This window comes from Petromyzon marinus, chromosome 54, assembly GCF_048934315.1.
Source record: "Petromyzon marinus isolate PM22_M1 ecotype Great Lakes invasive population chromosome 54, UKy_Petmar_22M1.pri1.0, whole genome shotgun sequence".
Taxonomy (NCBI): Eukaryota; Metazoa; Chordata; class Hyperoartia; order Petromyzontiformes; family Petromyzontidae; genus Petromyzon; species Petromyzon marinus.
In genome coordinates this window covers 10,596,635-10,622,093 of record NC_133720.1, presented here as the reverse complement: position 1 = coordinate 10,622,093, position 25,459 = coordinate 10,596,635, and the positions used below count along the sequence as shown (strand labels likewise).

General features: G+C 45.7%; 1 protein-coding gene across 2 annotated transcripts in view; it reads right to left on the bottom strand.

Moving 5' to 3' along the window:
* The window catches only part of LOC116954220 (septin-7-like), a 58,251-nt gene that overhangs the window by 10,412 nt on the left and 22,380 nt on the right, over window positions 1–25,459 (bottom strand). For both annotated transcript variants that reach the window (XM_032974776.2, XM_032974775.2), the window contains exons 3-6: window positions 20,198–20,298; window positions 17,329–17,463; window positions 2,839–2,956; window positions 1,717–1,806 (exon numbers count right to left, since the gene is read on the bottom strand). In XM_032974776.2, the coding sequence (XP_032830667.2) occupies window positions 1,717–1,806; window positions 2,839–2,956; window positions 17,329–17,463; window positions 20,198–20,298 (444 nt within the window). The remainder of the gene's footprint in view (window positions 1–1,716; window positions 1,807–2,838; window positions 2,957–17,328; window positions 17,464–20,197; window positions 20,299–25,459) is intronic.

Sequence of the window (25,459 nt, the reverse complement as noted above, 5' to 3'; positions counted from 1 at the left end):
TGCCCTGGTATAATGAGTTGACCCCGCTTGCACCAGGGCCGATGCGGGAACCAATCCTAACATCACGTGTGTCAACGGTAAACGGTAACAAGACGTTCTCATGCTGTGAAATCACTTATCTGGCCATGTTGGATATTAAATGACAAACCGTGTTGCTTATCTCTCTACAATGTCGATAATAATCTTCTCTTAACACAAGCCCCTTCTCAATCCACTGCTCGATTAAGGCATCCCTTTATGCTGTGTCCATCCTGGGGTTTGTTTTACCGTATTTCACCAGGCTAGCCGGTATGGGTTGGTGAGTAGAGTGGCCAAGACCGCTTCGTATCGCCTCATTTTATGAGCGAGCAATGTTAGCCATGGCTGGAAATTTAACTTAGGTTGCCGGGTTCAAAGGGCAGAGTGCGAACCACTGCAACCTTTCCCCTTCCACGAAACTTTATTAAAGGCAAAGTTTCTAAAACATCCGACTTTTATTTCTTTAGAGCTGCTGTTTGTGTTTCGTTTGTTGCCCTTCCACCCGCACCTCCGATTTGCATGGTTGGCTACGTACGGTGCGGAAGAAGCTCAACATAAATACGTACTTAGACCACCACCTTCCAAAGCTCGCCTATATTTCTTCCTTCTAAACACCAGGCCACAGCTGGTAGGGAAGGCGTGGGCATTAGGGTGACAGGGTGGGCATGGGCAGAGGACAAAGTAGGGGCCAAGGCCATGCAGCCTAATTAACATATACTTTGCATACTGGCTGTGACCGTGGGGATGGAACGGGAAAGGTGTGGGGTCACGAACTCAGTGATGGCGTGGACGGGGGCGAGCGACGTCTGCGTAAAGGTTGGGAGCGCGAACACGCAACGGCCCGGGGGAGAACGCTCATGGGCGACTGCTCCACACCGTCAGCGGTGCGTTAAAATATTCAACGCGTTGAAGGAATTAAGGGTCCGTTAAGTTTCTTATCCTCGAAAAAAAAAGTATCTCGTGCAGCACTGATGTACTGGTTGATGATGAGTGCACCTGAGTGTTAAACATTTAGCAGGTCGGGCAAGGAAAGAAAAATAAGTGTGCGCATATATTATTTAGGAATCTAGCAACGGGCGATAATACTGTCCGTGAAAATTACTCTGGCTGCCTCGTCCGGCCGGGCGACGCTGTGGCGAGAGAGTGTGTGACTCATCCCTGTTAGTTCAATGCATTTGCAACTACTTTGTGGGATATTACCGATGATTGGCTTGCAGAGAGACAAAGGGAAAGATCTCCCGTATAGCCTTCACAGACTGTTAGGGAAAGTGCTGTTAGCGAGCACCTATGAAGGCCGGCACGGCGCACGAGGGGATGGATGGCCAACATCACGCCCGGTCGCCTTTGTCTCCCCAGTGAACGGGACTCGGGTCGGCGGGGTTGTAGCGCGGCGTGCTAGATGCTACACTACCGCTCCCCACACCACACGCCCTCTCTCAAGGTGGATATAGGCAGGGGGAGGGTGGAGGGGTGAGGTGCAGTCTCCGAATTTCAAGCAATTTAATTACATACAACATTGAATTATCTTCTCTGGTGATTGTCAATAAAATACCAATTTCCAGGGTCTCAATGGTGGAGGTAATTTCCCCATCGCCCCCCCCCCCCGACCCTGGATCTGCCACAGGCCCCCTTCTCTCACCTGCTTATTAAACGACGACTCAAACACGAGGTTAAGAAGTGACAAGCGTGGATAAATACCTTCACTTTCTTTGACAGCTTCTCGTCGTCATCTTCCACATCGGGAAACTCGTAGATTTTGATTTTGTGTTCCAGAATTTCTTTCATGATCTGCAAATAAAAACCACCCCCCCCCGACATAACGGCAGTCCGATTAATATCATATCAGATTCTTCACACATCTTCCTAAATCTGATTTTCTTTCACAAAATGTACGGCATTCATTTGTTAAAATATGACAGTGTGACACTTCCTATTAAAACAAATTATAGTTTTAATAGCAACTAGCAGGAAGACACAACAGATGGCCACAATAATGACTTGATATTAGAAGTTTTTTGGGTTAGATTTAACCCAAAAGTAGAAGTTTTTTGGGTTAGATCTAACCCAAAAAACCTCTACTATGGATATTGGTAGTGAAAGCCCAAGTGTTATAATAACTTGACCCTGTCAGAGAAATGTGGAATTTACACCACCGGCTCAGATCTGTACATACGAGGCGAGTGCCTTCCACACACTTGTTTAAATGTGAACCTCAAGTCCATATGTGTTTGGCAAATACAGCCTGTGTAGTTTTTTTTTTACTCTCGTAGATTTAAGGTGTGCCAGGCAAGGCATGAAGATTGAGACATTTGGAACAAAGCTGGCGGCGGCCACAGAAAAATAACTGTAAACAAACACGAGTCATCAGTTTCTGATTTAAACACGTTCGGAATATTTTATAAGAGCGATTTTGGAACTTTTCCATGAAGCAGAGTTGATATTACTTGAGGCCACGTGTGGCACCATACTGGCAGGTACAGCACGGCGGTGATGTCATATTAGTTACATCACATCAGGCTCTCAGATCCATCCGAAATGAAACATTTTATTGGACCGTGCAAAAACTTCAGAGGCCCAATTTTTCAAATTTTCCTGATTAATCCCAATATCAGCGATAAACCCCAAATACATCTCCGTTTAGCACGGTTGGCTATGTACGCTGCAAAAGAAGTTCAACATACATAAATAAAAACACTCCGCATCCGTGACGGGGGTTACACATTGTGATGTCAAAGAAAGCTACCGTGGGTGGCCGAGAGCCGGATTTCGAACCCAAGTGTCTCGGCGGTGCTGGCTCCGTGCTCGACGGCCAATCCTCACCGTCTTCTTGAACTGCTGGCACTCCTCGGTTGTGAGCGAGTCCGCCTTGGCGATGAGCGGGATGATGTTCACCTTGTCATGCAGGCGCTTCATGAACTCAATATCCAGGGGCTTCAGCCTGCACACGGCAGAGGCAAATACATGGAAGGTGAATTTGCTTGTGAGCGTCCATTCCGACAGATCATCCTCATTAATCCACTGTTGGATAAATGCCTCCATCCCCCCACACAAAACCATCGCCTTCTCGCACGGCAATGCGACATAGCGATCCATTTAGCAACAGCGCATGGGCTGGTTTCTTTACAATTACGACTTCAACTGCTATAAATGCGCGACACTAGTTTCTGCAAATTATGAAAAAAAATTGTTTAATACCGTGAAAAATCCTGAAAGCAAAATAGGACCGTTGGGAGTGCGATGAAAAACAGGGCTTTATTGCGGATTTACGAATAAACAAAAGTCTGGACAAATTACCTCTTGCAGTTCTCAACATTCAACGGTCTAGTGGCTTGGCAGCCGGTCAGCACCGAGTGGGCATTCTGACTTCCATCGCCGCACTCTTGGCATTTCCTGGCAGTCGTTGCCAAAGTGCACAGCTCGTTGTATGCACGTATATATGTGTTGAACATCTTTCGCACTGTACGTAGCCAACCGCGCTAATCATAGGTGCGGGGGAAGGAAAACAAACCAAATACCAAAAGCAGTTCTAAAGAAAGGAGTATTCAATCTTTATTTAAAAGTGCAGAGCTACAGTGGCTTCCTGATATTTGAAGGAAGGGCATTCCAGACAGGCCCAGAAGCACATTTGAAACGGGGGATTTTGAGTTAGATTGCGTGAATATGAATCTTTTATTAAACCCGCCATCACCTGACACAGCCAATAAGGTTTGTCACATAAGCAAAACATGCCAATTCGTTACTATTGCAGCACACCGGTGTGTTGGAGAGTAAATCCACAACTTCTACAATCACGAAAGCCTACGTGTTAAATGCACATCTGAAAGCAAGCGATGTGGTGACAGTCTTTGTTCGATGGCTAGTCAAAAGCCACCGCTGCGAAGAAGATGACCGGGGTTTACGTGATGGTTTATGCTCGCTGTGAGGTCCACGTCAAGACCCTCCAAGTACCCACTACGCCTAAAGTCTTACTCCGATGTTGCCCAAGTAAAAACTCACTACAGGCTGTGCAAGTGGCTTTGATTCGGGTGGCTTTGATTCGGGTGCCTTTGATCGATCCCTGATGTAAGCTACGGCGTATGCATCAGAAACTTGGACACACCGACAAAGAAAATGGAACGGCTCAAAAAATTGGCAAAGAAGCACTGACAGACGGATGGTCGGAATTACACAGCTTGACAAGGGGAGCACATGAATCCGAATAACAAATGCAAAGCAGGCATCCCACTGACTGACACGTTGCGAGCAGGGAAGAATAATACTGGGCATGGAATGGTAGCCGGAGGAGAGAACACACCCAAGAGGAGCACCGCAACAGAAGCAGCCTTGAGATGAGTTCATCCAGAGGAATGAGATACATTACAGCAATGGCATCGGTGCACGTACAGTGAAACCTTGGATTGCGAGTTACTTGGTCTGCGAGTGTTTTGCAAGACGAGCAAAATTTTTAAATAAAGAATAACTTGATAAACGAGCGATGTCTTGCAATAGGACCAGTACGTACAGTATACGCTTTGTCTGCCGAGCGTCACGTGATCACAACTGAGCCAATGGTTCTTCTCTCTCTCTCGCTGCGGGATTGTGGGTAATCATCTCCCATGCTCGGTCTCAGTCGGTGTGCCTCACTCGTATAGTCAACATCCGTGCGAGCGTATACTGTTTACTACAGTACTATAGTGTTGTGACCACGTGTATACTGTTTACTACACTACTATAGTGTTGTGACCACGTGTATACTGTTTACTATAGTACTATAGTGTTGTGACCACGTGTATACTGTTTACTATAGTACTGTAGTGTTGTGACCACGTGTATACTGTTTACTACAGTACTATAGTGTTGTGACCACGTGTATACTGTTTACTATAGTACTATAGTGTTGTGACCACGTGTATACTGTTTACTATAGTACTGTAGTGTTGTGACCACGTGTATACTGTTTACTATAGTACTATAGTGTTGTGACCACGTGTATACTGTTTACTACACTACTATAGTGTTGTGACCACGTGTATACTGTTTACTACAGTACTATAGTGTTGTGACCACGTGTATACTGTTTACTACAGTACTATAGTGTTGTGACCACGTGTATACTGTTTACTATAGTACTATAGTGTTGTGACCACGTGTGTGCGTAAAACATTTTTTTTATTTTGCGTCTAAGTGTAGTGACTGTTCGTTAGTAACTGTACTGCAAGTGAAAGTCGTCCTACACGATAACCCTCCTCCTCCTCTCCCTCACACCAGCCACGATTAAATGTAATTAATGAATGTGATTACTTTATATTAAATTTAAATAATAAAAATATAAAAAGGTATTTTGTAGTAATCATTTTTATATGAATACAGTATTTTTGGGTTGTGGAACGAATCATCTGAGTTTCCATTATTTCTTATGGGGAAATTCGTTTTTGATATACGAGTGCTTTGGATTACGAGCACGTTTCAGGAACGAATTATGCTCGCAATCTAAGGTTTCACTGTATACATCTTTGTCTAGCAGTGTATAGAAAAGGTATAATTATTAATATGATCGTCATCATCTCAAATGGGATTTACAAGCCAATTATGCTCACAATCGCTGTATTTTTTTCTTAATCCCAAGGCTACTAGAGTGACTTGGGCACGCACACTTCACAGGCTGTAAACACTCCTCGCGCAACCGTGGGACATTTATTCACATGAGGAACAAACGTGCTTGCACAGACTTGTTTACGGAGCCAAACCAACATCACGAGCCGCAGGCAGGTGAACTAATTGCCAATATAAAATGGCATTATGTACCTTCTTTGCATCTTGAGGTCATACGTGTACACAGTACATCGTGGACACGATGTGTTGGGAACAGAGGTTGCTTTAAAATACCTCTGCGACGAGATTTGCGAGTGCCTTTGTGTTATGTCTAAATTGCCACGCTGAGATTCCTGGGGTACCAAGGAACGGTTCAGATATCACTCACAGCTGATGTTCGCCGTGGCTGGGAATCGAAAAACTAAACTAAAAGTTAACTATATTCTTTGGGTCTTTCGGTAAAGTCACGTAGATATTTTCTTTGAACCTATCTACGTGACTCTACAGAAAGACCCAAAGAATATGAATTCCTGCAGTCACGAAAGCTTTAAGTCAAGATAAAAGTGAACTATTTTTTTTTATGTTACCAGATAAGGCCCACTGAGCGGCCTGGCCACAAACAATAGCTCAACGAAGCCGCTTATTGCGTGGAAATTTAACGTAGCCCAATACTATAAACGCATGTTTCTAAATGTGGAGGGAAAAAATCCACATGACCACGGGGAGAGACATGCACACAAACTCCAAATATACAGCAGCAGGCGTCAGGGTCGAGATCGAACTCACGACCACCTGCATACCAGGCGAGGGAGTCAACATCTCGCCACCGTAGCACCTCTTCACAGGACGTGAGCACTCCTCGAACTCGGGTCACCGGGTTCATAGCGCATTGCGCTAACCACGGCGCCACCAGTCTATATCCCCGCTGGCATTGTGAGTGGAATATAAATGTATTTTGAAATTCTAAACCAACATTTTTAAAAATTAAACATCTCATGGGATTAATCTTCGCAACACTAGGCCACGGTGTAAACTATTCAACACCTCCCTCCAGGGGGCGACAAGGCATGTTGGTACGAATGTGGTTCCGAGTGGCTCAACATATAAAGTACAAAAGCTGAAAATGCCTGGGCGTTAGGTCTGACGCAACACAGCAGATCAGCCCTATTTATAAAAGTCAAGTCACAGCATATCTGTGCTCAAGTGCACATGAGGACGTGTTGATCTGCGACTCGATTACGGAAATTCCAGTCACTTTCATCGCGCAGCACGAAAGCCACTGCACCACTGCTGCCCCGAAATAGTAGGAGCCATAACACTCCTCCCTACATATTTGTACACATATATGGGATGGACAACAGGAAATTTTAAAGTGTGTTGTTTGGAAATATGGAAGGTACCGGAAAGAGAGTAAGACCTAACACAGTGTGGCTTGACAATGAGATAAGAGATTGGTGCGAGAAATATGTCGCCACTACTTTAGCATATTGGCACGAGACAGAGGAAAGTGGAAACAAATTACGAAATGTGCGGTGGACACCTACGGGGCTATCTGCCCATGAGCCGTGATGATACTCCCCCACAAAGTGTTCTCTATCTTACCAGCCATTAAGGGATGATACACACTGGGAATTAACGGTAGTAATTAACACAACTGGGTGGCCCAGTGATCAGGAAGCAGTGAGGATCAAAAACTGGCTCTAAAGTGGGCAATAAAGTGCCCGCGACATAATTGGCAAGAGTGGTAATATTTGCACCACAGTGATGGCCGACGTTCTTAATTTGGAGTTAAGAATAAAACTCTTCATACCGATTCTTTCAGGCACACTTTTTTTTGTAATACCCCTTTATTCATTTGTATAGCCCTTTGTTGATGCACTGCAGGATAAAAGTCATGGGGGTTGTTTGACTGGTCACGGCTGGCCGGTTTAGGGTATGGCCCCAGCAAAGGCTCCGATATCACTCGCCACTGATGTTAGCCGTGGCTGGAACTGGATCTGTCAAGAGGTTAACCCTTTCCCAATCCGATGACGTACGTCTACATCATCAGTTTTTAGAAAAAATACAATAAAATAACTTTATCGGTACCGAGGCTCCCACAAGGCCATGTGGGAGGGCGTGTGGCAAAGATTGTCGCCAGCTATCATAGAGTGCGGTCGTGCCGCCAAAGTTTTCTGCGATGAGTACAGGTAGTCCCCGAGTTACGATGGTCCGACTTACGATATTTCGATCTTACGATGGCGATAGCGATACGACAAAATTGCCATCAACAACCTAACATCGTTCAAGAAAGCAGACGAAGGACAAAATCTTGATACGCTACTATACGTTCAATGCATGTATGATACGTAGCTTTAGCGATTTCATTTTAGGGTTTCCACGATACGATACTTACGTTCAATGCATGTTAAAAGCTTTTTTTTACAGCAGATAGGATTGTTTCCTGAAAAAAACTTTCTATTAAATTGCAGTTGATATAGGTAGGCTAAGAATTTACCTTGTTTTTTACTTTACATTTTACTGTGCAATACAGTATTGTAATTAATACATACAATATATAGTTTATACAGTACGGTACTGTAAATAGCTCTGTTTTGCTAAATTATCACCATTCTTTAAGACTGCTGGATAGGCTAGGCCATCTTCGACTTACGATATTTTTGACTTATGATAGGGTCGTCGTAACGGATCTCCTTCGTAAGTAGAGGACTACCTGTACAGTGTCTTTAAAAACAGCGGCACTACGCCTCTCTAAATTAAATTAACGCTGAACCGCTTACGCGTTCCGAGATTCAGCGGTGAATGGGACAGCCACCCTGCAACTTGCAGACTTCTTGAAACGGGAACGGGTTAAACGCTTGATGTGCAAACCACTAAGCTCACGCTCCTCATCTTTATCCATCTATAAACTATTTAATAAACACTGACAACACAAAACAGACGGCTATGATCACACACACATATGTACGTTAGGGCGGAAAACTCACAGAAAGTACATCTACAAACGCATAAAGAGACGTTTAACCCCTCCTGCCAGATCCCAGGGCATCCGTGAAACTTGGAAGGAGTGGCGACAACAGCACAAGCACGACTCCCCAAATGTGCCCCCCTTGCTCTTCCTTCCGTCCTCACCGTTGCACGTGCCTCTCCCTTCCTGCCAGGAAACGCTGCTCGAAAAGGTTTTCTGTGCGAGACGTTTTGTTCTGCGTGAATGTTGGCTTGCTTTGTGTTTTTTTTGGTCAAACATTTGGGGCTCATTGCTTCCCCGTCCGAGAATTTTTTGTTACCGTATTCTCCGGATAATGAGATGCTCCAGGAAAAGTAAAAAGCAACAAAAAAACTCTGGGTTAATTAAAAAAAAGTGCGTGTGTTATAACCTGGAGATTAGTATACAATGGAGAGCCGTCTTCCAGAAGGTAATCATGAACGCGCTGCTTCAACACGGAGGAGAGATGTCTAGTAAGCTCACCGCTGAGCCAGTTATAACACAGTCAACAGCTCTATTCTCACTACAGGCAGCCCAGTAATTTCTGTACAGCGTTGTATATGATGTGAACAGGTTGCTGTACACCAGAGGACATTAATGAACCTGTCATGTCATTCACAAGAGAAGGCTCGTCACGGCCTGCTGATAAAATGCAGCAAATACAAGGCGGTCTAAAAGCTCATTTTAACTACCACACAGAGGGATTTCAAGCCCAGTGTGCTAACAACACGGCCGCATCCGTATAGGACTTAACCGTGTTGTTGGACCAGATGGTTTTATGAGAACTGGTCATCTCACAATTATCAAAGGTCAAATCAGTTCCATCATCCTTCTGCGGTCAAATAAATTAGTACAACTAAGTGCGACATCAACTTTGATCACAGCATGGAGATTGTGACCGGGGCCATGGGGATGGTGAATTTTCCACCACTGGTTCAGGGTCGCCAAGACCATGCCACTTTAGCGATAATCACATACATTTCAATGACCCCACTATATCACAAGCAGTAACATAAGCCACCATAAGAACTTATGGTTATAATAATCAATAAACACTTTTTCCCATCCACGCACGAAAAAAATAAGTGGAGCAACTTAAAACAGATCCTAAGTCAGCTGTACGATCGGACGTATAAACTGCCGAGTTTATTTGTAATTAAATAAACACTGCCTGCATATCATTCCAGGAAACCGATGTCACACAAGGCGAGTGTTTAATTGTTCTCTAAAATCTTCCTTTTCATGTCATAAACACCAGAGCGGCGAACGTACGCCGCGGAAGACGGCTACGTGGGCGCGTATGCAACCCAGGCCATTGCTGCCAAGTTGGGCAATGCCACGCCGCCAAGTCAGTGGCAGATTAATGTAGCTGTCATAATAGCTCGGTGCATGCTTTAAACAAAACAAAAGATTGTTATTGCAAGGGGGCCCATGCTGCCTTGGCCCAAGCATTCTGCAACACAACAGCACCACCACGACTACGCTCGCTGCTAGAGCAATACATTAATTTTATTTTAATCACTTGAGACAGATCGCTATTTTTCAGAAGCGACCTGGCCACAAATGATAACTGAACGAAGTGGCTTATCACGTGGACATTTATAGCAGGCAAATGCTCTAAACGCATGATTCAAAATGTGATGGGAAAGATTGGAACAGCCGGAGAAAAATTCACGTGACCACGTGGAGAAAATACCCCGGTTTATGTTGGGGATGCGTTCCTGAAATGTGCAAAGAATAATATCGAAATGACGTGAATCTAAACTATTTACAGGGTAGGTGGAGACGAAGGCTGAGAGGCGACGGATACGAGAAAAGATGGACAATGCTGTCGGTGGTGGCATTAAAAGTGACGACGAATTTGCAAAACGATGTAAAATCGTAAGAAGCAAATCAAGGTATTACTGTACCAAATACTTTACTCTAACAACCCCACGCATCTGACTTATACGTTTTTTTATTATAAAAGTTAATTCAACTCATTCTTCAAGTCCAACACTTTCTGCAAACGGTGGAAAAACCCACAACAAGTGTCAAATGAGTGCAGGCGGAGAGCATTGTACATGAAATGCGGCGGTCACATGACGTGTGCAAGGCATGATGATGGGATTTGTGCCTTCTTGCCGTTTGTGAGCAGCACAGCTGCGTGTGTTGTTCATCTAATGTTATTTTATGGGGTTAGTATTTAAGTGGCTAGCACACTGTGCTTTCAGTGTGGCCACCAGAGTTTGATTCTCAGCCACGGTTATTACCCCCTCCCCCTCTTCACGAACCCACCAATAAGCATGAAGTATCGTTCAACAACCCCCAATGACCGAAAAGGTATTCATTTAGTGGATTGAGAAAGGGCTGAAACTATTTGTGGGTTTCATCTGCCTGCGTTGCACTGTGGCATAGTGCCCTACTAACAAGCATTGGGTTGCCGTTTAAATTCCCGGCAAGTGGTTGGTCCATGCACATGATCTCCTTTGGATGATAACACAGATAACAAAATAACGTGGTTGAACCGTTGGGAGACCATGGTCTGCACCATGGGACTGTGGAATGACCACAACTGGAGCTGGGATATGAGTGGAGAAGGGCACTACCCTCCGTGCCTGAGAATGAATAAGTTTTGCCTCGAATTTGTTTTTCCTGCAACTTTTTGCCGATATTGTAAATGACAGGAGTAATGCGGTCCAGTGGTCAGCAATGCCTGTCCACAGCTACAAGGTTTGCTGCGTCAAATCCACCTGTGTATGCAACTAACCTTGTTCATTATTTCAAAAGCTCTTCGAGGACTAGTCGTTGACAGTTGTCGCTCGCTATCACCGCAATTAATTCGCCTGCTAAGCCCGTGGAGCTTTCAACCAGGCGTAGCAAATCGACTGCGTATCGTGCGCGTGTATTACCCGCCGCGCGGGCTACTGTAAGTGCAGAAATACGACGGTACCACCGCCCCCCCCCCAGCGACAGGAAATTCCACCGCGCTTGGTATGAGACCCAGCAATGCAAAAGCACTTCCAGCCGGCCCACCGTCTAGGGAATATGAACGGCATTTCGCGCAACTGTGCATCTTCAACGGCCCATTCCGCGCCTCTCTTCCTCGACACGAAAAAGAAAAAGAGATCCCCCCCCCCCTGCCCTTCCATAGCCTTTAACAGACTGTTGGGGCAAGTACTGTCAGTGAGCACTATAAGGCTTCATGAAGTGCACCTAGCCTGGCACAAGCACCGTGGTGATGTCACTTAGTAGTGAACAGCTGCTGTTGTACAATATAGTCGAGAATACAGCACAGGAGTAACTATCGTCCAGTCCAACACAAGTAACATGTACAATTGCACATCTCAGCGTGCACTGCTGCATTGTTATAGTATACAAAGGCAAAGATCCCCCGTATAGGCTTTCATAGACTATGAAAGTGCTACATATTCTTGGTTCTTTCGGTAAAGTCACGTAACTTTACCGAAAGAACCAAGAATATGAATCCCTGCAGTCACGAAAGCTTTAAATCAAAATTTATTAAAGTGCTGTTAGCACGCACCAATGCAGGCCGACATGGCACACGAGGGGGCGGGTGGTCAGCACCACGCTCGGTCACCTTTGTCTCCCCAGTGCTGATGTTAAGCTCCAGGGTGATTTCAACAAACTACAACATCAGCTAGTTGCTCTTAAACTAGTCCTGAATACTTCCAAAACCAAGGTGCTATGCTTCTCACCAGGACTAAAGCAGGAAGTTATTTTTTCCCCAATTACATTCCTTAAATTATCAAATAGAGCAAGTCAAGATCTATAGGTATCTTGGGGTCATCCTGGATTCAAAACTAAATTTTGAAGATCACATTGATTATATTGGTAAAAAGACAAAAATAAAAAATGGTTTTCTGTATCGACACAAGCACTGCTTCCCCCCTATGTTCTGTTTGGAATTGATAAAAGCTACCATACTGCCTCTACTTGATTACTGTCACATCCTGCATAAATCAGCCCCAAGTACAGTACTGAAGAAGCTTGATTCCATCTATCACTCGGCCTTAAGATTTGCATTGAACTGCTCATATAGGACTCACCACTGTGATCTCTACATTGGGTCAAACTTAACATCTCTTAATGTTCGACGGCTTGTGCACCAGATCTTATTTATTCACGATGTACTTACAAAAAAATCCGCAGACTACCTGCTGGATCTCCTCTCTGTTTCAAAGAACAAATTTGACCTCAGGTCTTCGCTCATTTACCAGCTTCACATTCCCTATTGCCGTACAAAAATTGGAGGAAGGGCCTTTGCTATTGATGCCCCCAGGGTCTGGAATGCTATTGCCAATAAACTGCAACTTGAATCGCTACCAATGAGATCTTCTCTCAAAACTGCTCTAGAGGAGTTGTACACCCCTAGCTGCCACTGGTATTCATTGGCGTAAAATAAAATAAAATGTTTTCGCTCCGGATGATGCTGCAAAGTATTATCTGTATTTTAATTTAGCGTGCTGATCTTAAAGGTGCATTGAAAAATTTGATACTTCGACTGATGCTTCTGTTGTTGAGTAACTCATGCAGCCAGCTATGGCTCTAGGATTTGGTGTTACATGTTATTTATGTAGTTTATTGTAAAAATTCGGTCACAGTCCCTATGATCACTGTTACGTTGCAATTATGGCTTTATTGTTTGGTGATTTCGAAAACGTTTTTTGGTTTGGACATGTGTGTTTTATTGTAGTACGGAGTTAGACTGATGGCCTTAATCTAAGTTTTCTTGTGGTTGTTGTTGTTTGACTTGCATCCCACTGGGATTTTTTGCACACAGCGTTGGTGTACGGTGCTTTTTTTTCAGGAATATTTTGCTGTTTTTTTCATGGATTTTATGTTTGCACAGTCACATAGTCACTTTAAGATGTTTTCTTGTTCGTGTTTTTGTTTTTTTGTTTGTTGTGGTTGCACCCGATTCAAGAGCCGAATGGCTCACAGGGCTATACCAAAATAAAGAAACTGAAACTGATGTTTACAGAGTGCACAAGGGTACTCATCTCAGGCAGTCAAGCTCGGGGAGGCCCAGGACTGGTTCGGATATTCACCACTGATCTCTGGTGGCCATGTTCGTAGTGCAACGCACAAACCACTGCACGACCCTTTCACAACAGCACACACACGAATTGCTCTCCATGGGCACGTGTGTGTGCCCGAAATTCAATCTCCCTCTTTAATCTGGGTAAACTTTAGCCACGTGACGCCTGCAGTTTTATTTCGTTTTCGCTGGTGGTGGGGGGTGGGTCGGTTTTTCAGGAATTCACAGCCTCCATGAGAGATGGCTGACGGCAAATACACCCATGCCCCACGACTTCCAAGCCGTGTTGGGTTTTTTCACGACCAATTTAAGGTTCGGTGGTCCTATGGCACTGTGGTCAGGGTGCTCGACTCGATACGGAAAGCCTCGCGAGTTCAATTAATGTCGGTGGCAAAAGGCGCTTTAGAAATCGAAAATAGCATAGAACTGAGGCCCCGTAATCCCTTTTAGGATGATAACAAAACCCGTAAGGTTTGTCACGTAAAAACATGCCAATTCGTGACCAGTGCATTGCAGAGTAAACCCACAACATTTAAAATTCGAGTTAACGACTTTTCGCCGGTAATTACAACATGCCTCATCAGGCAACAGCCACAGCTGTGGACAAATAGTCCTGTTTAACAAAAGCACTGCCCCCTGCAGGAAGTCAATAGGAGTTATCTAATGGTGAAATGAACAAAGCACTCGTCCTAGGCCACCAACAGCGATGTGCACCACCCTATATTACTGCTTGTCTGAGCGGGGAGAGAATTACAAGACACATAACACTTAAGTATTGCCCACTAGATCTTCATGAAGCTAATGGAGACACACAGGCACTTTGCTTCCTGAAGCCTTCTTGTTGCGAGCAATAAGAGGGCTTGTGGTTCAACCACCAGGAATCACTCAGGTCGTTTTATTCATTGAATAAGAATATTTATTTCGACCGGAGGTTTGTCGATGAGCTATGAAACTCCTGTTCACAGATGCCCAGTAGGAGCGGCTCAGCAAGATCGAGGTGTATGGTAGCACCGGTGAAATGGATCAACAGTGTTTGATGGGATCATGTCAAATGCGTTGTCTTTGTACATTTAGATGTTGTTGCTGAAATGTGCATTGTATCTAGAATCTTGATCTCCGTGCGTCAGCAAGAGTTATTTCGACAATGTGTTGTCTGTAATGCTTGAATGAGGCTGCATGGCCCACTTCACTTTACATAGACTTCTCTTACAGTAACTAGCCAGACAGGATAAACACGTCACTTTAATAAAATCAACATCCTCCAGCGGGACGCACACATTTCCCGGTGATGTCACCTTTCGAGCAATGTAATTGGCATGAAATCCTGTTTCCTGGATCCAAGCATAAAGGGCTGGATTTCTTAATAAGTGGTCCCATGGTCGCTGGGATTAGCAGCCAGATTCAATCATTATGAGGTTTTTCAACAGGACCAAGGACCCCCCCTCCCTCCAATCCACGTAAGTTTAAGTAAATACAACCCTAAGTCTAAACACACACGTCTACCCATCAGCAGGGTGGCACTGTAGCAGGAGCACCTAACAACAAACTGGCGGGTTTAAATACTGGTCAGAAGGTTGACTCGGGCCATCATCCATTACAGGGTCAACATATTAGTCGTAAAAACAATAACTTCAACTTGTAACACACGCAGTCTTCCCTCACTCTTGTGGAGAGAGGACTTTTGATCCACAAGCAACCACAAACAAACAGTGTTTTAAAACTGCTTTTAATGTTTAAGTTTGTTGTCCTTCCCCCCCAGCACCTCCGATTAGCACGGTTGGCTATCTACGGTGCGAAAGAAGTTCCACACACATAGAGGAACTCAACAGCGGCTGTCCTATGGAGATACTCGTAACTTGTCCTTAAGAATGTGGAATTTCCACCACTTGTTAAGACTGCCTACACAAAGATGAGCCCCCCACCCCCCGCCGCCCCCCACACTCGTTGGGAACAGGGATAAGTTTTGACTTTTGTGTTTGAACCCAACAAGTCAAGAGCTACTCCACCACACTTTCCTCAAACGCCAGTTTGTAAACCCTCAATAAAATCCCTCCGCTTCTTCCGCCAAGAGCTCAAATGCCCCTTCCCATGCCATGTGGCATGATATTCATTGAAGAGGGGCGCGTGCGCACACCCACCAGCTTCACGCGAGTCGGTGCCGGCAAGCCGCAGTCAGGAATCGAACTGAGGCTTCCAGATTCGTAGAGCAATGGGTTGGTTAACCACTGTACCCACTACTATTATACCGCAAACCTTCGATTATAGCAGTTGGCTACGTACGGGGCAAAATAAGTTCAACATACATACATGCGTAGTAATTTTCTGGACTTTTGCTTATGTCAGGAGTTTAAGCAATGTCACTCCACCTGCTTCATGTTGTGTTCACCTCCGTATCCTTTATTATGTTCCTGTTGTGTAACCACGGTGCATCCCGTACCATTTTTCACATCAATGTGGTTCGCAATGTTTAGCATTTGAGAAGCAATGTGTTCACGACGAGATGTAAAACAAAATTTAATTGTTATGATATTCATCGAACAACAATACTGGGAAATGCAAAATAATTTGCTTCACATCCGGCAGATGCTTTTAAACGTCCCATAGTCCGACGTTTTTGACTGCCCCTCACCTTGTGTACAATTCCCAGTATGTATTGATGGGAACTTTTTGGCAGTATGATAATGATAAAAACCCACAATTAGCTTTAACCCTTGCTGGCAATAAAAGAGGAGGTGCTCAGACGTTCAAACACCAAATAGAAACCCTTTGCAAGGAATCAAGTCTACATTAACCACACACGGTACTTGTGACAACACATGAAAACCAACATTCTCTGAGATATATATGAAAGGGAAATTTGTGAATATGTGCATCTGTGCGAAATGTTTAGCATACTTCCCAACATGCAACAATCTTGAAATTTGGCATGTGGGTAGCTTCCAGACTGTACATAATGCAAAAAGTCCAAAAATAGACTTTTGTATTTTGGGGGGAGCGCAATATTATGGATTTAATATTTTGCACGGCAAGTGAGCGGTGACGTCACATCTGTAATGTCACCCACATGCGGCAGCGTGCCTGCTGACGTCACGCACCCCCCCCCCCAACCAACCGTGTAGGCCGTGTATTAATCCAAGACAAGAATCCAAGTCTCGGGCGAAGCCGGGTAGTAAAGCTCGTTATAATATATATGCATCGCCTTTGAAACTAACTGGACTACACCAGTGACAGCCTTCTTTTTGGCCTTGTCTCTGTACCAGTGTGAGACCAGAGAATGCCAAAAGGCCAACGGTACAAAGGCAATGCAAGTATCAAAGCATGAATTGCTCAGGTTGAGCACTTACATCAATGGGACATTTTTATTTATCCATAATGTGATTACCTGAGCTGGTAATCAACGATATTAGTTCGTCGCGCCGTACGTTAACCACTACACACGCTACCACAACAACCAACCGCACTCACGCGCGCGTACGTTCATGTGCACGTGCGTGCACGTGCGTCCACATGCGCACGCGTGGACGCGCACGCACGTGGACGCTCGCACGCACGTGACGCACATGCGTGGATGCATGCACACACATGCGTGGATGCATGCACACACATGCGTGGATGCATGCACACACATGCGTGGATGCATGCACACACATGCGTGGATGCATGCACACACATGCGTGGATGCATGCACACACATGCGTGAACACACACGTACCCATGGCCGGAAGGGAAGATGAAGTAGAGGCAGCAGTGCACGCGGCTGTCAGGCATGAGTCTCCGGTTGACCCGAGCCTCGGCATTGAGGTAGTCCTCACATTTGCTGTCGATGTAGTCGATGATGGACTGCCAGCTGCTCACAAACACACACACACACAGGCAGACAAAGATATTGTCTCACAGACTGCTGGGGCCATTAGCGAGCACCTATTAAAGCAACCACGGCGCACACAAGCAGATGGGTGTGACCGGCACGATGCCCGGGCAGGCATGCTACTGTCCGTTTTGTGTCTGCCTGTCATCACTGACCAATCGGAATGCTCCCAGGTGTCAATCAGTCACTGCTGAAGGTCAAACGACCTACACCGAACACACCCCCCCCCCACCTCCGCCTCATGAGTGGTGATCGTCTGGTGATTGAGTGGTGAGTGTCAGGTGAGTGGTTGGTGGGTGCAAGACCAAGGCATGCAGTGATGCGGCAGAGCTCATCACCAACAACATTACTGTGCTACACAAACAAGTCTGCACCACATGCACGTCGGGGGTTCAAGCAAACCTTCAGGACTGTGCATTCGCACCTCCACTTAGCATGGATGGCTGCGCACTGTGCGAAATAATTCAACATACATACATACTTTCAATGATAAACTTTTGGGGCTAGTCTCATAAAGCAAGACTGACGAACGAAAGGGGCGAAACCGAAGTGCACGTTCAATAGGGCTGTACCCACGTGTCTCGCTCCCACTGTGATGGCACGGCTGGGTAGATTAGCGGTCAGCACGCTCATCCACCTGTCCAGTTTATGTACAGGGTCGACGCAGTTCGATTCCCGCTACAGCCGTTCGGTAACTTGAGCGTGGGGATGCTATCGTCAAACTGCTCCCTGCTGAAACTCCGTGCACTAAAGAGAACTCTGTGACAACATTCACAAGAGTGCACAGAGAGTGGCAACGCTCCGGCCTAACCTCTCGAAACACCCAGAATGGATAACTGGTTGAGAGCTCCTGTTACCCAGCTGCTCATTGGCAAAAAAAAATACTTAACACGATTAAATTACGCCAATCATGTTAAGTCATCCATAATACAGGTTTATTCGATCGCGTAAATATAAAAATGCCTCGTTAAACCTTCCACCACCCGACAAAGCAAATTAGTAAGGTTTGTCACGTAAACAGAAGATGCCAATTCGTTACTAGGAAAGCACACCGGTGTGTTGGAGAGCCAAGCCACTAGTTTCAATTACTGGCAAAACATCGTACTCAGATTGTTGTGGCTTTGCTCTCCAACACACCGGTGTGCTGTACTCGTAACGAATTGGCATGTGCTGTTTATGTGTCAAACCTTACTAATTTGCTTTGTCGGGTGGTGGCGGGTTTCGCAACACATTTATATTTTTACGCGATCTAACCCAAAATAACCTGTATTATGGATGATATTGGTAGTGAAAGCCTACGTGTTAAACTATGTAAAGCCATTTTCTGAAACGAGAATTCCAGATTATGGATACCCTGTATCGTATGATAATACAACTAATAACAGGAATGTATGCATTGACCCATTGTAGGTCTTAAATTAGTCAACACTTCTTTAGCCTGTCCTGCATAGCGTGATTTTCGTTTCAGCATACTACGTGCCGATGGAAACCTGAGTGCCTCCCACGAAACACTCTGTACTTATGCAAGCATAACACAAACTGTACGAAGTAGGAATGCAACCTACTTACCCTACCGCATCGTAAAGGCCAAGCAGCTGGGTTTCTGCCGCACGTCATCTCCCGAGTGCGATCCGCCTCCCAAGCGCTGGGTTGCAGGAGTGCAAAACCACTGCGACCGCGCACTGTTGTTTTAGTGCGAAGTTTTGCGCATGTGTGTCTGCATGTACATGTGCGTGTGCGCGCGTGTGTATGTATGGAGAGCGGTAGTGTAGCGGTCAGCACTACGAACCCGGCGACCCAAATTCAATTCTCGCCCACGGCCAACATCGGTGACAAATATTTTAACCGGTCCTGGGCATCCCCTAAGTTGAATCAGTCTCAAATGAGTACCTGGTGCGGTGTGTAAACATCAGTACTCGGGAGGCAAAGGTAGTCCGGCGTGGTACTGGCCACCAACCCCCTCATGTGCCGTGCCGGCCTTCATAGGCGCTACTCACGAACAGCACTTGGCCCCAACAGTCTGTTCGAGGCTACACGGGGGATCTTTTGTCTTTTGTGTGGCCGCGTGTGTGCGCCGATTATGAACGCATGCAAACTGAGAAACAAACACAAGCCCAACTAACTGCTAACTGGCATTCCATGAGGACCAATTGCCATACATCAGGGCAAGCATGCTGAACCCACACCAGTAAAACACCGAGAGGGAATTGAATCATGCGCCTGTGTGCAGACAGGCAAGGTTGTGCGAGCAAGCAAGTTAAAAGACAGGTCCGCCAACCTCATGAATATTATTCAACGCAGCTCTGAGAATTTAAATGATCGGTTTTACTGTTACGTAATGAACATAACTCTCTCAGTAGCAGGTGTAATAGTGCTGTCCCCTGCTGTTGGAACATAGGTCATTTGAAGGGATCTCAATGGTAGCTCTCTCTGGTATCTGCTTCCATGGGCCATTGTCAGACACAATGGTTTGCATTGCTCTAAAAGAGATCCAAACGTATGTACATGTACGCATGAACTTCTTTCGGACCGTACGTTTCCAGCCGTACTAATCAGAGGTACGGGAGACGGACCCCTCATCTTATGGCGTGGCAGCAATATCAATCAGACGAAGCTTGAGGTAAAAAGGATTTAAAAGAAACGAGCGTGGCTTCGCATTGCACGAACCACACAACTACCGTGTTTTGTCCGTGGCTCTGTGCGTTAACGGTACCAGCTGCTGTTGTCCACCGCGTCGCCAAAGCCCGGCGTGTCCACTATGGTGAGCGTGAGCTGCACGCCGCCCTCCTTGAGCACCACCTTGGACTGCTCCACCTGCAAGAGACGCGCGGGGATTTGGCCTCGCGGAACGTCGCGGCAAGGGGCTGCAAGTGAAACGCACGAGGAGGCAGCTCTTACAAACGCAACGCATACCCGGCCACCTTTCCATCCCTATTGTCTCTGTCAAGGGCTCCAAAGACAAAAATCCCCCGTATAGCCTATAACAGACTGTTAGGGTAAGTGCTGTCAGCGAGCATCTACGAAGGCCGGCACTGTCGCACACGAGGGGGTGGTTGGCCAGCACCACACCCGGCCGTCTTTGTTTTCCTACTGCCAATATTTACACACTGCACCAGGTACACATTTGAGGCTCCGTCGACCTAGGGGAGGCCCAGGACCGGTTCAAATAACTATCACTGGTGTTGGCCGTGAGCGGGAATCGAACCCGGGTCATCGGGTTCGTAGCGTGGCACGCTAACCACTTTGCCGCTACTCCCCATTGGCTCCAAAACCTCTCGACCCGTGCGAACCACCGTCAACCCTCAAAATCTATGTCGTGGAACATCGTATCTCCAACAGTTCTGCGCCCCACATCCCACGGCCTTGCGGTCCACCAACGAGATCGTCTGTGGACCACAAGGTGGAGAATTACAGGTCTACTAAGTTCATGCCCGCATTGCAATCGGTACTCATATTAGGCTGAACAGATCTAAGAGAAAGCCCAACACGGGTTTGAAAACTGATTGCCACCATCGGTTTGCTTAATGACCAGAAATGTTAGATTTTCTAACGATGGATATTTTCTCCTTATCCTTTTTTCATAATTAAATACCAATTCTGCTCGAGTTCTGCTTTGGCAGTTACTGTCATTTCACGTCACAACGGCAAGCGTGCGCCTCCCCTCCGAAATGACGTCATTACCGAGGTTAAGCAGGTGTCAGCCTCGATAGTGCTTGGATGAGCGACCACCATGCACGACAGATTGCCATAGGACTATATTGTGGGCAGCAGAGGCAGTACAAACAAATCCACTTCTATGCCCCCACGTCTATGCCCCTCCTCTTCGCCAACTCCGCACTGAACGGAGTGGTGAAGTATGGTCTAACAACCCTCATGTTGTTAGACCGTTGGGGAGGCGTTCATCCAGCAGTGGATTGACAGAAAGGGCCGTGAGTGTTGTGTTGCACAAGGACTGGATGCGGTAACCACGGGCCGCAGTCGCCACCACGGCACCCGTGCGGAAAGAGCACCACGTGACGTGCGGTGAAATCAACACCAATGTCGCGTCTATCCTAGGGTTTTAAGGCTTTTCTTGCAGCCTATAGGAGCTGTTTGGCACTATGGGACCGTGGTGGTTGATGGGCTGGGGTTAAACACTAGGAGCCTCAGGCATAGCAAAGCTATGTTTGGTTAAAGCCCCTTTACGGTTGACCCAATTCGATGTAACATTTTTAAGAGGGAAATTGTTCCGAAACTGGTTACACTCTGCTGCAAATAGGAAACCTATGTATGAGTCTGCCAGGATTAACACTAACAACACATTGTCGGTTGTACTGGGTTGACAATACAGTACTCCACCGTACAGGGAAGCGTAATAAAGCAGCGTTAAACCCGCAGCAACATAATTACTCATTCTGTGACCAAACCACCCGGAATGTGATCAATCTTATCAGAGGCTAAGAGGGGTTTGAGCCTGGATAGTGCTGGGATGGGCAAGTACCCGGCTCAACAGGTGTTAAAGGCTGCGGGCATGACGTGGTGAGCAGTAGCGGGCAGTGTGCAGGAAATCCATTGTTGTACTGGATGTCGATGCTTCCTCCCCACCCTTCACCAATCCTCACTGACCAGCGTGGTAAAGTATAGTCATACAACCCCCCCACAACCAACAGAATGTGGTAATGTCCCCATCCAGCAGTGGATCGACAAAAGGACTATGCACGTACAGTTGCTCATTTGACCGAGTGGCCTTGTGGCAAAAGCGCTCCGTGCATGGCGAGTGGGGTGCTCGTTCACTCGGCACATCGCCCCTCAAAAAGTTTATAAACTAAGTCCCGCATTGCGAAAAGCCAACTTTTTTTATGGGGAGAATGGCCCCATCATAGAAATGTCGAATCACCATCTGGCGAAGGGCTGCCAATGTATGTATGTACAGTAGATCATCGATTATCTGCCAGAGTTAAAAAAAATCCGGATATTAACTAATAATTATTTTAAAAAGCTTATTTTTGCACATTCTTGTATTAAATGTTTCTAGATATGCTTTATTAGTGTTTTAAATTTGTTTACTCTATTAAATTGGCATAAACATACAAATAGACAAAAATAAATATCCTATTTTTAAAAGTTACTGTATTTACTACTGTACCGTACTTACCACTCCAATCTAGAAGAGTATGCATGGGTCGATATATAAAAGTACAGTGTTTTCTTTGTTTAAGTTGCATGTAATGTATAATGTAGTGTATATTATATACTTTTTTGTCACAGGAACATGCTGCCGATCGCCAAACTGGTTTCAACCTTCAGGGTGGTGGAAGCCGGATAACCGCGCGCTTGATAATCGATGATCAACTGTATGATGAACTTCTTTCGCACCGTACGTAGCCAACCGTGCGTAGCCAACCGTGCGAAATTGGAGGTGCAGGAATTGAGTCAAGTGCCACCCCCCCATTGCTCATCGAGCCGAGGCAGACACTGACGTAATTACTGCTATGATTGTTTTGTTGTTGTGACATTTACATTAAATTATGCCTGAGGCTCTATTGTGTGAGGGGCGTGTTGTTTTGGCATCACAACATATTTCCTTCCAGAACGCACGGGTTTAAGAATGATTTCTCTCAGTCTGTGTCCTGCTTAGGATGTTTTGACCGCGTACGCTGCACAAAACAAAAAAACATCTTTCCGGATGCAAAGTTGCCCTTGTGTTCTGAGGACACACCTTCAGGCATTACATGGATATGTAGAGGTCTTTGTAAATCCATTGCTAGATGAAGGCCTCCCCAAGCCCTTGGTCATTCTGGCTGTTCGCCTTTATTTCACAAAGCTGATAAATGCCACTGATGTTGGCCTTGACCGCGGTGGCGAGATGTTAACTCCCTCAACCTGGTATGCAGAAGGTCCTGGGTTCGATCTCAACCCTGACGCCTGTATATTTGGAGTTTGCATGTTTCTCTCCCTGTGGTCGCGTACATTTTTCTCCGGGTCCTCTGGTTTTCCCCCGCCACATTTAGAATCAACGTGCATTTAGAGTATGGTATTTGACAAATTTCCCCCCGATAAACCACTTCGTGAGCATCATGTGGGTAGGTCGCTTCTGAAAAAAAAATCTTTAAGCTAAGAGTGATGGAGGCCTCAACACAATTTCAAATAGAAAAATGCACTGAGCCCCTACATTTAAAAGCAGCAGTCAACAAGTAGTCACCCCATGTGGAATTACTGTCACAGGCTCCACGCCGCCATTGGAGGGTGAGCGTCAACCCGATTCTCGTTTGAGCAGGCAGACATTTAGCGACTTTTGATTGACACGTGTGTACAGGGGATTCTGTCTAGCATGGCAATAAGCCTGGGCATGGGGGGGGTAAGGACGATTCTATGGGCAGTAGACATCCACGGAAGTGGCAAAGTCTACTAACAAACATGCAAGGACGCCCGCCTACTAAACCAAAATGCAGAAGTGATTATGATTATTGATAGGAGTGCCATATCCCAAAGTGGTTCTGTTGCTGATCCATAAAACATGTCTGCACTTTACAGACTTCACCTTGTGCACTTTACGATACGGCTTCTGGGGATTTCTACAGTGACAAGCCATGCTCAGCGGTGGGACGCATTCCATCCCGATGAGAGAAAACAGTGCAGTGCTAACGGTCTGGAAAAATGCTTCCTCGGGCTTCGTGGGAAAGTTGAAAAAATAATCAAGCTGCACAATGTGGAGCTGTAGAAGCCGTCGATTTGGAGCTATTTTAACATGGGAATAGCGTAAACATGGGCTCACGCGCACACTCATGACAGCATCAGAGCGTGCGCGCATGACAACTGGCAACACGGTTCCCATGAACTTCGCCCCCCTTGATTCGCCAATTCGCCAACCCATGTTGAGGACTCTAACGGACCGACTGTCTCGTCTCATCCGCACTGAGTTCAACCACCACCACTGCAGCGACTGACACGTCTCTCCGTCTGCTTCTTCCGTTGCACTGCTGTCACTTTGTAATTACCTCCTGTCGTCCCTTTTTCTTGCTCAAATCAAGAAACGTGTTAACTCTTTATAGATTACAACTTTGATAGTGCTGTTTGTTGCTGGCCGCTTTGGCGTTTTCGGCCTTTTGGCCCTGTGCTCAGCAACTATTTTGAAATGTCATGAGACCTCCCTTTGCCAGTATTAAATTATGATAATAGGGTTTTCCCCTTTCTGGCAATAAATCAGTTGTGTTAAGATGTTAAAACACCAAACTGAAACCTTTGCAAGAATGTCTCCATTAACCACCTACTTGTGGTGAAAATGCAAACAAAAAAACATGCTCTGACAGTAGGTGCATTGTCTTTGAAACTGATTGGTCCACACCAGAGACAGCTTTCTTTAGAGCCAAGTCTCAAACAAGTATATGTGGCTAATGCAAACATGATTCCTTGCAAAGGTTTCAGTTTGGTGCTTTAACATCTTTACACCTGTTTTGAAATGGTTTAAGTAGTAATAATGGGGCATTGACTTTGACACTGAACTGTAGTCAAGAGTGTACACATAATAGGGTGTACCCTGCTATTGTTGAGTGCAAGAGGGGGTTAACTTACACCACACGAGGTTCTCCCTGCAGGAAAGGTACATCATCAAACGCCGTCTCGGAAACACGTATTGCCTACTATCCGTGTATAATGTAGTTTAAATTGCATGTACTGTATAATGTAATTAAGTTGCATTTAGTGTATACTCTCAGACGTTGCTGTGTGCTGTTGAACAAGACTTTTGGGGTGCAGAGCTGTACGTACGGCTCCAGCCAATAACATCAGCCTCTACTGCGGCATTCTTACGAAAGGTTCTCGGTCACACCTTGCTGATAAGACTCGGAGAAGTTAAAACAGGTTTAGGGTTTTCCTACGTAAAACAAAACACGAGCGGCCAACACTGGTTCTGAAGGCTCATTGGTAAAAGCAATGAATATTTTTTTTCTTTTGGCGACGAAACAGATGCCTCCTCAGCTGTAGTGATTTATAAGAT